Source organism: Aotus nancymaae, unplaced genomic scaffold, assembly GCF_030222135.1.
Source record: "Aotus nancymaae isolate 86718 unplaced genomic scaffold, 86718_ANA_hifiasm-v0.15.2.pri h1tg000062l, whole genome shotgun sequence".
Taxonomy (NCBI): domain Eukaryota; kingdom Metazoa; phylum Chordata; class Mammalia; order Primates; family Aotidae; genus Aotus; species Aotus nancymaae.
The window spans coordinates 33,862,591-33,878,138 of NW_026988476.1; the positions used below are offsets into that span (position 1 = coordinate 33,862,591).

The 15,548-nt window shown below is 40.7% G+C and overlaps 1 protein-coding gene and 1 pseudogene across 6 annotated transcripts in view; one reads left to right on the top strand and one right to left on the bottom strand.

The window, feature by feature from the left end:
* GOLM2 (golgi membrane protein 2) overlaps positions 1-15,548 on the top strand; it is a 126,503-nt gene that overhangs the window by 23,207 nt on the left and 87,748 nt on the right. For 4 of the 6 annotated variants that reach the window (XM_064366000.1, XM_064366001.1, XM_064365999.1 and 1 more), the window contains exon 2: positions 15,400-15,444. The exons of the other annotated variants lie outside the window; for them this stretch is intronic. In XM_064366000.1, coding sequence (XP_064222070.1) covers positions 15,400-15,444 — 45 coding nt within the window. The remainder of the gene's footprint in view (positions 1-15,399; positions 15,445-15,548) is intronic. 6 annotated transcript variants of the gene reach the window in all.
* LOC110568758 (large ribosomal subunit protein eL15-like) lies at positions 2,461-5,270 on the bottom strand (annotated as a pseudogene).

Here is a 15,548-nt window from a genome sequence, read left to right on the forward strand (position 1 = left end):
ATCCAAGGACATAGAGCTAATGAGTAGTGAATTCAGAATTCAGACTGAGGCAATCTGACTTTAGAGGCCCCCTTCCCCCTTTTTTTTTTTTTTTGAGACAAAGTCTTGCTCTGTTGCCCAGGCTGGGGTGCAGTGGCACAATCTTGGCTCACTGCAACCTCCGCCTCGTGGGTTCAAGTGATTCTCCTGCCTCATCCTCCTGAATAGCTAGAACTACAGGCAAATGCCACTATGCCTGGCTAATTTTTGTGTGTTTTGTAGAGACCAGGTTTTGCCCTGTTGGCCAGGCTGGTCTCGAACTTCTGACCTCAAGCAATCTGCTTGCCTTGGCCTCCCAAAATGCTGGGATTATGGATGTGAGCCATTGCACCCAGCCAAAGCCCCTTATTTTATGTACTATGTTATTGGGTCTCTGCATAGTCACAGTCTTTCCTTACTTTGTGCAGCATTAGTTATATGATGCAAGTTTAAGAAATATCTAGAGAAGAGCAACTAAAATCATCAAGGGATGAAAGGGTAGTCACAAAAGAACCAACTAAAAAGACCTGGAAAGGCTGGGAGGCCAAGGCAGGAGTCTCTCTGAGACTAGGAGTTCGAGACCAGCCTAGACAACATAGTGAGTCTCTCTCTATATTTAGAGAGAGAATGGGTCTAGATATAGTTATAGATATAGATTAGATATAGAGAGATATCTCCAGGTGGCCAGGAGTGGTGATGCATGCCTGTATTCTCAGCTACTTGAGAGATTGAGGCAGGAGGATCCTTCGATCCTAGGAGTTTGAGGCTGCAGTGAGCTAATGATTGTGCCACTGTACTCCAGCCTGGATGACAGTATAAGACCCTGTCTCAATCAGTCAATTAAAATATACATACATATATATGTACATACATACTTGGAAAAGTTCCTAAAAGAACATATGACTAAAGAATATGGAATAAACTTTCTATACCAAATCCTGCAAGGTAGTTTTATACATATCCTACTTACAAATGACCCATTCTTATAGATTATGCCACTGACTTGATGCCACATATGATATTTCTTAACTGAAAAAGAAGAAACTATTTTAGAGCTTACTGGGGAAAGTTTGTTAACAGGTTTTACTTCCTTAAATATGCCACTGCCTAAGAATAAAAACATTTTCCCCCAACAAATGTTGTTATGGTGCCTGGAACGCCTCTCTAATTGGAGTTGTTCCAGGCACTATAACTTTAATATGAATTAATGGCATAGTGTCTGTATTTTTCAAATGAAAATCAGAACATGATGTCTGAAAAGGTTTCTTTTTTTTTAAATTGTGTTAAGTGTGTATGTCGTAAAAAACACATACTTTCAAAAGAGTTGGGAGAGACAGTCCTTCAACAGGTATGGGATGAGAACTAGAAATATTAGCCAACATTAATGTACTATCAAAAGTCTTGATGATTAATTCATTCTAACATAAACCTAACGTAGAATTTATTTGTGTATGTGTGTGTGACAGAGTCTTGCTCTGTCTCCCAGGCTGGAGAGCAGTGATGCAGTTTTGGCTCACTCCAACCTCTGCCTCACAGGTTCAAGCTATTCTCCTGCCTCAGCCTCCTGAGTAGCTAGAATTACAGGTGCCCACCATCACGCCTGGCTAATTTTTGTATTTTTGGTAGAGACAGGGTTTTACCATCTCATTTTGGTCAGGCTGGTCTCGAACTCCTGACCTCAGGTGATCTGCTGCTTCAGGCTCCCAAAGTGCTGAGACTATAGGCGTGAGCCACCGTGCCAAGCCATTAACGTAGGATTTCAAATCCTTGAAATTTAAAGTTTGTGAACTTCAAACTTGCATGTTCTTGGGAGAATGTAACAAAAAAGAGATTAAAACTGCCGAATAAACTATAATTGTTCTCCAACTTTATCTGGATCTCTAATCCACTACCTTTTTTTTTTTTTTTTTCTTTTTTGAGGCAGAGTCTCACTCTGCCACCCAGGCTGCAGTGCAGTGGTGCTGTCTCGGCTTACTGCAACCTTTGCCTCCCAGGTTCAAGTGATTCTCCTGCCTCAGCCTCCCAAGAAGCCGGGATTACAGACATGTGCCACCACACCTGGCTTATTTTTGTGTTTTTGGTAGATACGGTGTTTCACCGTGTTGGCCAGACTGGTCTCAAACTCCTGACCTTGTGATGTGGCCGCCTCGGCCTCCCAAAGTGCTGGAATTACAAGTTTGAGCCACCGTGCCTGGCCCATTACCTCTTCCTTTCTAGCAGCCCTATTTACTCTTTACATTCCTTCCTATCCAGCTAAGATTTTGTTTCATTTTAGTTTTTTGGCATTACCCTCTCTTTTACATGCCAGTTTCAAGCACAGCTGCAGAAAAATCATATAACCAGATTTGTAGGAATTTATGATCAGGAAACTCAACTGAGTTTTCTTTCTTTTTTTTGACTGTCCTAAATTATTACGTATGAATTTTACAAACTTTACTTATATTAGTGGTAACGGTGGAGCTGGAGAGTATTGTGCCTTCTCCAAGCTGCCTGGTGAGAACCACCAATAGTGTGGTGGAACCTTGGCCCTTTCCAAGGCCATGGCTCTTTCGGCCTGCAGATGTCAGCCCACACATCTCCCTGTGCTTGTGGACTGGTTTGGTGATCCATTGGGTGTCAGGATTTCCTCTGATATCTTTATAGAATGGAACAATGAGAATAACGTCGAAAAATTTGTATGTGGAATCTTCACCAACCCACTAAGAATTCAGGAATCTTAGAGCCCCACAGTGGCGTCCAGCTCGCTCCTATGCAACAGATTGAAGGCTCTGGCGTGTGCTGCATCCTGCGCTGCACAAGCATTCAAAGACCTAAGAGGGAACAGTGAGGGGATAAAGAAAGATAACACAGACAAACATAGAATGCTAGGCCAGGCGGTCCGAAAAGCTGATGATGTCCGTCTCTTCTGCCCCAACCTGCCTCAGAGTACTTTATCTGTTTACAAAGCACATAGCAGAGGTAGCGTGCAGTTACTTAGAACAGCCTGTGATTATAATTCTCATACTTTAGTTAACATACTTCAGCTAACAACTGTCTTGCAGCAAGGTCAGTGAGAGCTGGTTATCTTTTCCTAGGCCTCTCTGTTCTTCTTTGAGATATACACATTCTCCTATTATGGTTTCGCTTCTCTGGGGTTCACCCGAAGTTCACAGCAGCCTTGCTGCTGATTTGCCCACAGTGGGTGGGCTACTCTGGCTCTCTACAGAAGGCTTTGAGCAAACTTTAGCTGGTTAACACCATGATGGACAGACTTGCCGTAAGTTGCACCCTTAGGAACTGGGCGTTTTCGGCCACCACAGCAAACATGAATCCTATATATAACGTAATCTTGCTTGGTCTTTTAGCCTAGTCAGCGCACTTTATCAGGCCGGGTGGGATGGTAGCCCTGTGGAAAGCAGAGAGCTGCCGGTACTGCCAGCAGCAGACCCTCAGAAGAAAGTGCATGACATCAGACTGCTTCTTTCTCCATAGCTCCTGGATGTACTTTTTTTTTTTTTAAGAGACCTTTAAGAAATCAGCGTAAAAAGGCTGAGAATACCCAAAATCAGAATGCCTCTCCCTCTACAGGTGATCACAGTTCCTCATCAGCAACAGAACAAGGTCTGATGGAGAACAAGTGTGTTCCATTAACAAAAGTAGGCTTCAGAAGGTGGATGATAAGAAACTTCTGTGAATTAAAAGAACTTGCTCTAACCCAATGCAAAGAAACTAAGAACTTTGAAAAAAGGTTTGACGAAATGCCAACAAGGATAGACAATTTGGAGAGGAATATACGTGAATTAATGGAGCTGAAAAACACAACACGAGAACTTCGCGAAGAATGCACAAGTTTTAACAGTCGAATTGATCAAGCAGAAAAAAGGATATCAGAGTTCGAAGACCAACTTAACGAAATAAAATGAGAAGTCAAGATTAGAGAAAAAAAGGATAAAAAAGAATGAGCAAAGTCTCCAAGAAATACAGGACTATGTGAAAAGACCTAATCTATGTTTGATAGGTGTACCTGAATGTGACGAAGAGAATGAATCCAAGTTGGAAAATACTCTTCAGGAGATTATTCAGGAAAACTTTCCCAACCTAGTAAGACAGGACAATATTCAACTCCAGGTAATACAGAGAACACCACAAAGATATTCCTCAAGAAGACCAACCCCAAGGCCCATAATCGTCAGATTCACTAGGGTTGAAATGAAGGAGAAAATACTAAGAGCAGCTAGAGAGAAAGGTCAGGTTACCCACAAAGGGAAGCTTATCAGACTTACAGCAGATCTCTCAGCAGAAATCCTACAAGCCAGAAAAGAGTGGGGGCCAATATTCAACATCCTTAAAGAAAAGAACTTTCAACCCAGAATTTCATATCCAGCCAAATTGAACTTCAAAAGCGAAGGAAAAATAAAATCTTTTGCAAACAAGCAAGTACTTACAGATTTTACCATCACCAGGCCTGCTTTGCAGAAGCTTCTGAAAGAAGCACTACACATATAAAGGAACAACCAGTATCAGCCTTTCCAAAAATATATCCAGCTAGCATCAAATGGCAGTATTAAACTCATATATATTATTAACTGGATAAAAAGCCAAAACCCATTGGTACGCTGTATCCAGACCCATCTCACATGCAACGATACACAAAGACTCAAAGGGACAGAGGAAGATTTACCAACCAAATGGAGAGCAAGCATAAATAAATAAATAAAAAGCAGGAGTTGCAATTCTCACCTCTGATAAAATAGACCTTAAAGCAACAAAGATCAAAAGAGGCAAAAAAGGACATTACATAATGGTAAAAGGATCAATGCAACAAGAAGAGCTAACGATCCTATATATACACACACCCAATACAGGAGCACCCAGATACATAAGACAAGTTCTTAATGACTTATAAAGAGACTTAGCCTCCCACACAATAATAGTGGGAGACTGTAACATCACATTGTCAATATTAGACTGATCAACGAGATAGAAAATTAACAAGGATATCCAGGACTTGAATTCAGACCCAGAACAAGTAAACTTAATAAACATTTATAGAACTCTCCACTTCAAATACTTAAAACATACATTCTTATCAGTACCATATCACACCTATTCCAAAAGTGACTACATAATTGCAAGTAAATCACTCCTCAATAATTGCATAGCATTTCATAGGTTTAAATGAAATATTGGTTGGCTGCTTAAAAAAAAAAAAAAAAAAAAAAGACCTTCAAAGCTACTGCAAATCAAACCTGGATGTACTTGTATGCACCCATGTTGGCTTACCAAACTCTTGCAGGATAGGAGGGAGACCTATCTCCTAGGATGCAGAGTCCCTGGACCTTGATGGCTGAAGAAGAAGATGATCAAAGGCGGATGAAAGAGCAAAGATCCCTAACACAGCCTACTTTCAACTGAGTTTTCAATAACACCTTACATATTATACTTCTCCAGGCAACACGCCCTTTCCAACAGCTTTCAGATCTCTGCCCTCCTTAGGCCCATTTCAACTTTTTATCTCCTTTCTCAAGCTTAGTAGGTGATCTTGTCCCCTGCTTGACCAAGAATTAGACTGATAAAACTTTACCAAATCTGCAGACATACCTACATCTGTCTTTCCTCTGTTAAAATAAAAGAAGGTTCATCCTTTCTCCGGGGCCAGCCTCTCTACCTGTTCTCTGGATCCAATGTCTTCAATTTTTTAAAGACTTGGTAGAATTAGTAATCCAGTCCTCCTCTTATATTTACCCTCTCAATCTATACTTGCTCCTCAGCATTTAAAAAATAGTTGTCTGGGCCAGGCATGATGGCTTACTCCTATAATCTCAGCACTTTGGGAGGCTGAGGCAGGTGGATCATCTGAGGTTGAGAGTTTGAGATGAGCCTGACCAACATGGAGAAACCCCGTCTCTACTAAAAATACAAAAAAAATTATCTGGGTGTGGTGGCCCATGCCTGTAATCCCAGCTACTTGGGAGGCTGAGGCAGGAGAATCGCTTCAATCTAGGAGGCGGAGGTTGCAGTGAGCCGAGATTAAGTCATTGCACTCCAGCCTGGGCAAAAAGAGCAAAACTCCACCGCAAAAAAAAAAGGTCTTTCCAGGAAAATTTCTTGAAAAGACATTTTATCTCTATATGTCCTACTTTTATCTGCATTTTCTCCTCCTACTTTTGATAATTTCAACGTCTTTTCCCCAGCATTTTATGTTCTTATCTTGCAGTTTACTTCTTAGTCTCCTTTGCTGGCCTCGCCTGTATTCATTATTAAATGTTATAGTTCATAGTTTTCTGTCTGAAATATTCTCATTCTACTGTCTTACTAAGTAATCATATTCACTCATAAAACTTGTTACACTCTTGTGGGGCGCAGTGGCTCACGGATATAATCCCAACACTTTGGGAGGCTGAGGCAGGCGGATCACAAGGTCAAGAGATCGAGACCATCTTGGCCAACATGTTGAAACCTCGTCTCTACTAAAAATAGAAAAGTTAGCTGGACATGGTGGCAAGCACCTGTAGTCCCAGCTACTCAGAAGGCTGAGGCAGAAGAATCACTTGAACCTGAGAGGCGGAGGTTGCAGTGAGCCAAGATGGCGCCATTGCACTCCAGTCTGGGTAACAAGAGCGAAACTCCGTCTCAAAAAAAAAAAAAAAGGTTACTCTGTGTGCTAATGACTAAATCTGTCTCCTTTATCCAGACTTCTCTGTTGTTTCTTGTATATTGCTGTATATTGCTGTATCTTTAGGCTTTATACATTGTCTTTCACCAAGTAGGTGTTCAGGAAATGTTTCTTGGTTATTGGCTTGGTTATTTACCAAATGAGTAAACTTTATAGTAATTCTTTGTGATACTTCTTAACAGTCCAAGATCAAATACTTTGTATCCCCAGGCCTAGCACATAGTGTTTACTCAGTAAGTGCTTTATAAATGACTGATTTAATAAATAATGAATAAGCACTGCAATAAAATAAAATAAAATATTTTAATAAGATGAGTAAGTGAATGAAAAAACTTTATGCTGTTCCATTATAGCCAATCAAGACCAAAGACCTTGTTTATTCTCTTTGAAAATGTAACTGGGTAGGCCGGGTGCAGTGGCTCACACTTTGGGAGGCAGAGGCAGGTGGATCACCTGAGGTCAGGAGTTTGAGACCAGCCTGACCAACATGCGGAAACCCCGTCTCTATTAAAAATACAAAAATTAGCCAGGCATGGTGGTACCTCCCTGTAATCCCAGCTACTCAGGAGGCTGAGGCAGGAGAATCGCTTGAACGTGGGAAGCAGAGGTTGCAGTGAGCCGAGATCATGCCATTGCACTCCACTTTGGGCAACAAGAGCAAAACTCCGTCTCAAAAAAAGGAAGAAAAAAGAAGGAAATGTAACTAGGTATAGATTATACTAAAACGTGGTTTAAGAAGACAGTAATTCTTTAACAGATAAGTAAAAGTTGCAGGCGTGTTTGACTGCATACTCTGTGTGAACTATGAGTAGTGAGAATAAAACCAATCACGTGGCCGGGTGCGGTGGCTCACGCCTATAATCCCAGCACTTTGGGAGGCCGAGGCGGGTGGATCACGAGGTCAAGAAATTGAGACCATCCTGGTCAACATGGTGAAACCCTGTCTCTACTAAAAATACAAAAATTAGCTGGGCATGGTGGCGTGCGCCTATAGTCCCAGCTACTGAGGAGGTTGAGGCAGGAGAATTGCTTGAACCCAGGAGGTGGAGGTTGCGGTGAGCTGAGATCGTGCGATTGCACTCCAGCCTGGGTAACAAGAGTAAAACTCCGTCTCAAAAAAAAAAAAAAAAAAAAAAAAAAAAAATCACGTACCAGATCTAGTATATACGGAGTAGTCACAGACACAGACTCTGGACTGGGACTGTCTGAGAAAGTATTCAATATCTGCTGTAGGTATATGACTGAGGGCAGTCTCCTCATTTGTGAAATGGGGAAAATAACTGTGCCTACTTCATAGAGTGGTTGTGAGGATTAAATGAGATAATGCTTGTAAAGCACTTAGCCTTAGCCTAGGATCTGGCACAAAATAATAATTTAATACCCATTTGTTATTATTATATTCCATTTTGATCCAGCTGGTATAGGTGCTAACCATACTATAGATGAATAATTGCTAAACCTGGCTGCTTATCAGAATTACTTGAGTTTTTTTTTGTTGTTTTTTTGTTTTTTTGTTTTTTTTTTGAGACGGAGTTTCGCTCTTGTTACTCAGGCTGGAGTGCAATGGCGCGATCTCGGCTCACCGCAACCTCCGCCTCCTGGGTTCAGGGCAATTCTTCCTGCCTCAGCCTCCTGAGTAGCTGGGATTACAGACATGCGCCACTATGCCCAGCTAATTTTTTGTATTTTTAGTAGAGACGGGGTTTCACCATGTTGACCATGATGGTCTCGATCTCTTGACCTCGTGATCCACCCGCCTCGGCCTCCCAAAGTGCTGGGATTACAGGCTTGAGCCACCGCGCCCGGCGAGATTTTTAACATAAAGATTCATAGGCCATCCCCAGATTAGTGAATCAGACTGGAAGAAGAATATATATATATTTAAAGCTCCCCACGTGGCTGGGCGTGGTGACTCAATGCCTGTAATCCCAGCCCTTTGGGAGGCCAAAGTGGGTGGATCACCTGAGGTCAGCTGTTTGAAACCAGCCTGGCCAACATGGTGAAAGCTTATCTCTACTAAAAATACAAAAATTAGCCCGGCATGGTTGCAGGTGCCTGTAATCCCAGTTACTTGGGAGGCTGAGGCAGGAGAATCACTTGAACCTGGGAGACAGAGGTTGCAGTGAGCCGATATTGTGCCATTGCACTCCAGCTGGGTGACAAGAGCAAAACTTTGTCTCAAAAAGAAAAAAAAAGTTCCCCAGGTGATTCTGAGCATCAGCCTGGTTTGGCAGTTATGTTACAGAAGATAGAATTGTCTCTAGAAACCATCTGAGTATGACATATAATCATGTGGAGAAACAGGAGTCAAGAATGACATCTGTAAAAAGCCAATTGTATAGAACCTTTGGAATAAATGCTCATAGTTGTGCTGATTGCCCAAGAACAGACTGTAATGAAAGGGAAGCAGGCGCAGCTGAGCCATTTTCAAGGTCCCAAAATGGAAAGTGAAGCCGAGTAACTGAGCTGGTAAGAGCTGCCAAAATTAATTTAGAGAAGCCACATAGGTTGGAGAAACATGAAAAGAAGTTCAGAAGAGAGCTGGCAGAAAAATAAAGATGAAGTTTTAGATGTTGCAGGAACAAAGATTAAGGGAAAATAAATGAAGTACCTGGGGATGAACAAGAAGTGCTATAGGGAAATAACAGAAAAAATAATTCTTACTGAGAAAAACAAATAAAGAACCTAAAACTTAGGACAGAGAAGAGGTCTCAGGAAGGACAGTAAACACATTTTAAGAGATTAACAGGGAAAAGGCCAAACAGAGCAAGGATAATTGGCCTATTATAGATGAACTCAAAATCCCAGAGATACAAGTATTACAGAAAGAGAGGGATAAGGTAAAGCCTAAAGGCAATGACAGTGATAATAAGGGGAAATAAATGAAGGCACTCAAAAACAAAACAAAACAAAAAAAACAAAAAACCTTGAGGAATAATCAAAATTATGCAAATATGGATAAAGTATAACTTAGGAGAGTGTGTAGTACAAAGACTATGGGACATAAAATCTAGGGGGTCATTAAGCAAACATTTATTCAGTGTTTATGGTTCTACGCCAGTTTTGGTTCTATTTTTATGATTCTACGCCAGTTTCTCTGTATTCCATTTTAAATGTGCTTCTGAAATTGCTAGAGGTATGCTTTTCTTTTCCTTTTTTTTTTTTTTTTTTTTTTTTTTTTGAGATAGTCTTACTCTGTCACACAGGCTAGAGCACAGTGACACAATCTTGGATCACTGCAACCTCCCACCTACCTCCCACCTCCCACCTACCCTTCCTACTAGCTGGTCAGGAAGTTATGTGCTGTTACCTGTCTGGAATATACTTAGAAAAAACGTCAAAGTATTCTGAAAGCATTAGCAGTTCAACAGAGAGTAAATGTGGCAAAATGAAGACAATCTTATTTTCTAATCATGTGGTTGTAAGAATTCAAATTAATTTCTCAACAGCAAGGACGTTTTGGCAGTCATTTGGAAGGTAACCAAATTCCTGATGACCACAAGGAAATTAAAACTGTGAGGAGAGAGCTGGGTGTGTTGGCCTGAGCCTGTTATCACAGCTACTGAGTTCAAGTCCAGCCTTGAACAACATAGTAAGACTCCCTCTCTAAAAAAACCCCAAAAAACAATGAACTATGAAGAGGAAAGAACACCTAGAAGGCAAGTTAAGCTTTCTTTTGAAGGTGAAGGGATGGTGGTGGAAATATTAAATGAAGACTCTCAGAGGAAGGGTTAAAGCCAAAGGAATTAAAGAGCTGGCCAGGCGTGGTAGCTCACGCCTGTAATCTCAGCACTTTGGGAGGCCAAGGTGGGCAAATTACAAGGAGTTCAAGACCAGCCTGACCAACATGGTGAAACCCTGTCTCTACTAAAAATACAAAAAATTAGCTGGGCGTAGTGGCGGGTGCCTGTAATCCCAGCTGTTCATTAGGGAGGCTGAGGCAGGAGAATCGCTTGAACCCAGGAGGCGGACGTTGCAGTGAGCTACTGCACTCCAGCCCTGGAGCTCCAAGTGACAGAATAAGACTCTGTGTCACAGAAAAAAAAAAAGAGCTAAAAGACCAGATTGGGCAACATGACAAACCCTGTCTTTACCAAGAATACAAGAATACAAAACATTAGCCAGGAGTGGTGGTATGCGCCTGTGTTCCTAGCTACTTGGGAGGCTAAGATGGGAGGAGTGCTTGAGCTTGGGAGGCGGAGGTTACAATGAACTGAGATTGCGCTACTGCACCCCACCGTGGGTGACAGAGTGACCCAGGTTGAATATATCTATTGGTTGAATATACATATATTCAACTATAGATTGAATTTCCCCACCTCCATTAAAATTTTAAAAGTATAAGAATATAAAAGAGACAGTTCAGGGAAGCTGAAGCCACTCACAGCCTAGTGTTTAAGAAGAGTGAGGCTGTGCTCACCTCTGTAATCCTAGCATTTTGGGAAGCTGAGGTGAGTGGATCACGAGGTCAGGAGTTCGAGACCAGCCTGGCTAAGATGGTGAAACCCCGTCTCTACTAAAAATACAAAACTTAGCTGGGCATGGTGGTGGGCGCTTATAATCCTAGTTACTCTGGAGGCTGAGGCAGGATAATCGCTTGAAGCCGGTAGGTGGGAGGTTGCAGTGATCCAAGATTGTGTCACTGTGCTCTAGCCTGTGTGACAGAGTAAGACTATCTCAAAAAAAAAAAAAAAAAAAAAAAAAAAGGAAAAGAAAAGCATACCTCTAGCAATTTCAGAAGCACATTTAAAATGGAATACAGAGAAACTGGCGTAGAATCATAAAAATTGATTTAAAAAAGTAAGACCCCCATCTCTACAAAAGACAAAAAAAATTAGCTGAGTGTGGTAGTACATGCCTGTGGTCCCAGTTACTTGGGAGGCTGAGGTGGAAGGATCTCTTGGGCCCAAAAGATCAAGGTTGCAGTGAGCTGTGATCATGCCACTACACTATAGCCTGGGCAATAGGGCAAGACCCTGTCTCAAAAAAAATATTTTTAATTAAAAAACAAAGTGTTGAAAATGAATACAAAGGATGATGATGTTCTTTGGAAGGACAACAAATACAAAAACAAAAAGAGATTGGGTTCTGCAAATGAAGGAAGTAGGAAAGAAAGTAAAACACAGGCTAATTGGAAGTTACTAAGGAGCAGTTTTGAGTGAGCAAACTAATCAAATATTGTAGTTGTTGGTGTCAGGTTTTTTTGCTGCCCCTGTAGCTTTCCCTCAGTGATCTCATTCTCGGGACCTGGATTGCTATTTGAATGTAAATGGCTCTCAAGTTGTCACCAAGCTCCAGACCCTTATGTCCAACTGCCACCTGAAGTTCTCTTCTTGGATATGTCACAGATGCCTCAAAATCAATAGGTCCAAATCTGAAAATAATAATTTTTCCACTTCTCTCCCCTACCCCAAGTCTCTCTTCCTGTGTTTCCCTATTAAAGAAAATTAGGTTCTTACTCAGCTAGTCACCCTGATTAGAAATCTAAACATCATATTTGATCTTTCTTCATTTACTCCTGTATCTAATCAATCCATAAGACTATGTGTCTTATCTCACATGTATTTACCTCTCTTTTCTGATTCTATTAGTTTAGACCAGAAGTTGATAGACTTTTTCTGTAAAAGTCTAGACTGTAAATACTTTAGGCTTTGCAGGATAGTCTCTGCCACAACTACCATAGCTCAAAAGCAGCCATATACCATATGTAAACAAGTTAGTGTGGCTGTTTTCCTATAACATTTTATTTGTAGACACTGAAAATTGAATTTCATATAATTAATGTATCATAAAATCTTCTTCTGATTTTTCTTTTCCCCTAGCTATTTTTTAAAAAATGTAACAATCATCCTTAGCTTCCTTCCCTACAAAAACAGGCTCACAGGCCCACCCCTCACTTAGACCAACATTCTTACCTGTAATATGACAGTAGTACTTGGTCTCTCTTTTCTCTCATCTTGCCCCCTCTATGCTATTCTTCATGTTGCAGCCAGATTGACTTTTTTAAATTGCAAATTGGATTTCACTACCTTGCTTAAAATAACTTTAAAGATTGAGTATAGTTTACAGGGTGAATCCATATTTCTTGGAAGATCCTTCTTAATTGTGAACCTTGCTTACTTACCATTCTAGCCATATTTCTTACCAATTCTCTCTGTTATAGCTACTAGGAATTATTTATAGTTCCTAGAACATTAGGTGTTTTTCATAGGTAAGTTTTGACATGTGCCTTGAATGTCTTTCTTCCTCATCTTCTCCCTATTTATACCTGGCTAAACACTACTCTTCCTCCAGGACTCACTTCAGTCATCATCATCATCTCCAGAAGCCTTCTCTCACTCTATGAGCTGTATTAAATGCTTCTACTAAGTTCTCCCATCATGTCCATAGAACCAAATGATAGCATTTATTTTACTGTATTATGATTGTCTATTTACTTGACTCCTCTCCTAAATAATAAGCTCCTTGAGTACATAGTGTTTGTCCATTGTTTTATCCTCAGTTTCTGTTTTTCTTTTTTTGAGACAGGGTCTTGCTCTGTTGTCCAGACTGAAGTGCAGTGGCTTGATGATGGCTCATTGCAGCCCTGATCTCTGGGCTCAAGTGATCCTCCAACCTCAGCCTCCCAAGTAGCTGGGACTATAGGCACATGCCACCACACTTGGCTAATTTATTATTTTTTATTTTTAGTAGAGATAAGATCTCATTGTGTTGCTAGGCTGGTCTTAATTCCTGAGTTTAAATGATCATGATCCTCCTGCCTTAGCCTTAAAAATGCTGGGTTTATAGGCATGAGCCATCACGCCTGGCCTCCCAGTTTCCTCTGTGATACCCTATAGTACTGTCAGCATTTTAATGTGTGTATGGATTTTTTTTTTTTTTTTTGAGACAGGGTCTCTCTCTGTCACCTAGGGTAGGAGTGCAGTGGTGCAGTCACAGCTCACTGCAGCCTCAGCCTTTTTGGGCTCAATCAGTCCTCCCACCTCAGCCTCTCAAGTAGCTGGGACCATAGGCATGCACCACTATGCCCAGTTAAGTTTTTGTGTTTTTCATAGAGCGGGGGTTTTGCCATGTTGCCCAGGCTACTCTCAAACTCCTGGACTCAAGTGATCTTCCAGCCTTAGCCTCCCAAAGTGTTGGGATTATAGGCATGAGCTGCTGCACCTGGCCATTTTTTTTTTTTTTTTTTTTGCATTTTAAAAATTGACATGTAATTCATGTACCATAAAATTTATCCTGTTAAAGTGTACAATTTAGTAGGTTTTAGTACATCTAAAATGTTTCACAACCATCACTATGGTCTAATTCCAGAATATTTTCATCACCCCTAAAAGAAACCATTTGCCTTCACTCCTCATTCCTTCTTGTCCCCAGCCCCTGCCAGCCACTAATCTCCTTTCTGTACATTTCATATGAATGGAATCAGATAATATTTGAACTTTCATGACTGTCTCTTTTCATTTGGCATATATAGTGTTTTCTAAGTTCATTCATATTGTATCATGTACTAGTACTTCATTTTTTATTACTGAATATCAACATTATATTTCATTTTATATATATTTATATTTGTATATTAAAATATATTAAATTTATATAAATTTTTATAAATGTAAATTCATATGTATGTAAAATATGTGTGTGTATACATATATATATACATATATATACTTTTTTTTTTATTTTTTATTTTTTTATTTTTTGAGATAGGGTCTTGCTCTATCTTCCAGGCTGGAGTACAGTGGTGCAGTCCTAGTTCACTGCAGCCTCAAGCTTCTGTGCTCAAGTGATCCTCCTACCTCAGTCACCTGAGTAGCTGACTACAAGCATGTTCCACCATACCCGACTAATTTCATTTTTTATTTTCTTTAGTTATTGTAGATCTCACTATGTTGGCCAGGCTGGTCTTGAACTCCTGGCCTCAAGTGATCCTCTTGCTTTGGCCTTCCAAAGAAGTGGGATTCTAGGCATAAACCACTGTGTCCGACATAGCTTTATATTTTAAACTTCATTCTTCAAAGCCCCCAGGACTCCAGGGGAAAATAAAAAGGAACCCCTTTTATTCCTTCTCCTGCTTCAGCTAGAGCGGTTCTATTTCATCTATTATTTATGGACAAACTTTCATTTTAAATTTGAAAGTCATGGGCCCTCAGCTTGAAGAATATACTCTACCTGGGACTAAAAGATACTCCATGGTCTTTTTACTCTATCTTTCTTTCCAACTCTTCTTTTCATATGCTTCAGTCAAACAGTATGTTGCTGGGGTTTTCAGGTATACCTCATGCTTTCCTGCCATTGTACCTTTTCTTATATCATGTCCTCTATCTGAAATGCCCCTTTCCCATCTGTTTAAATTTTTACCTAGCTTTTAATGCCTAATTCAGATATAATTCATTCCATGAAGTTTTACCTGATCTCTGGATTCTTGTAGAAATTATACTGCTTTAGATGGTACCACGTCTAATTTCCTTGAGACTGTGCTCATGTTTTCTTAGTAGTTTTATACTCTCCCATCCAGTGGCTTGACATAGGATGGTGGGGGAATGCGGGTTGGGGGTGACTATAATGGATTGTATGGGCCAGGCGTGGTGGCTCATTCCTGTAATCCCAGCACTTTAGGAGACCAAGGCGGGAGGATTGGTTGAGCCTGGGAGTTCAAGACCAGCCTGGGCAACATAGCAAGACCTCATCTCTACTAAAAAAAAAATATTAAACTTTTTTTACAGGCATGGTGGCAAACGCCTGTATTCCCAGCTATTCAGGAGGCTGAGGTGAGAGGATCGCTTGAGTTGGGCAGATGGAGACTGCAGCAAGCTGTTGTGCCACTGCACTCCAGCCTGGGGTATCTCAAAAAAAGAAAAAAGAATAAGAAAAA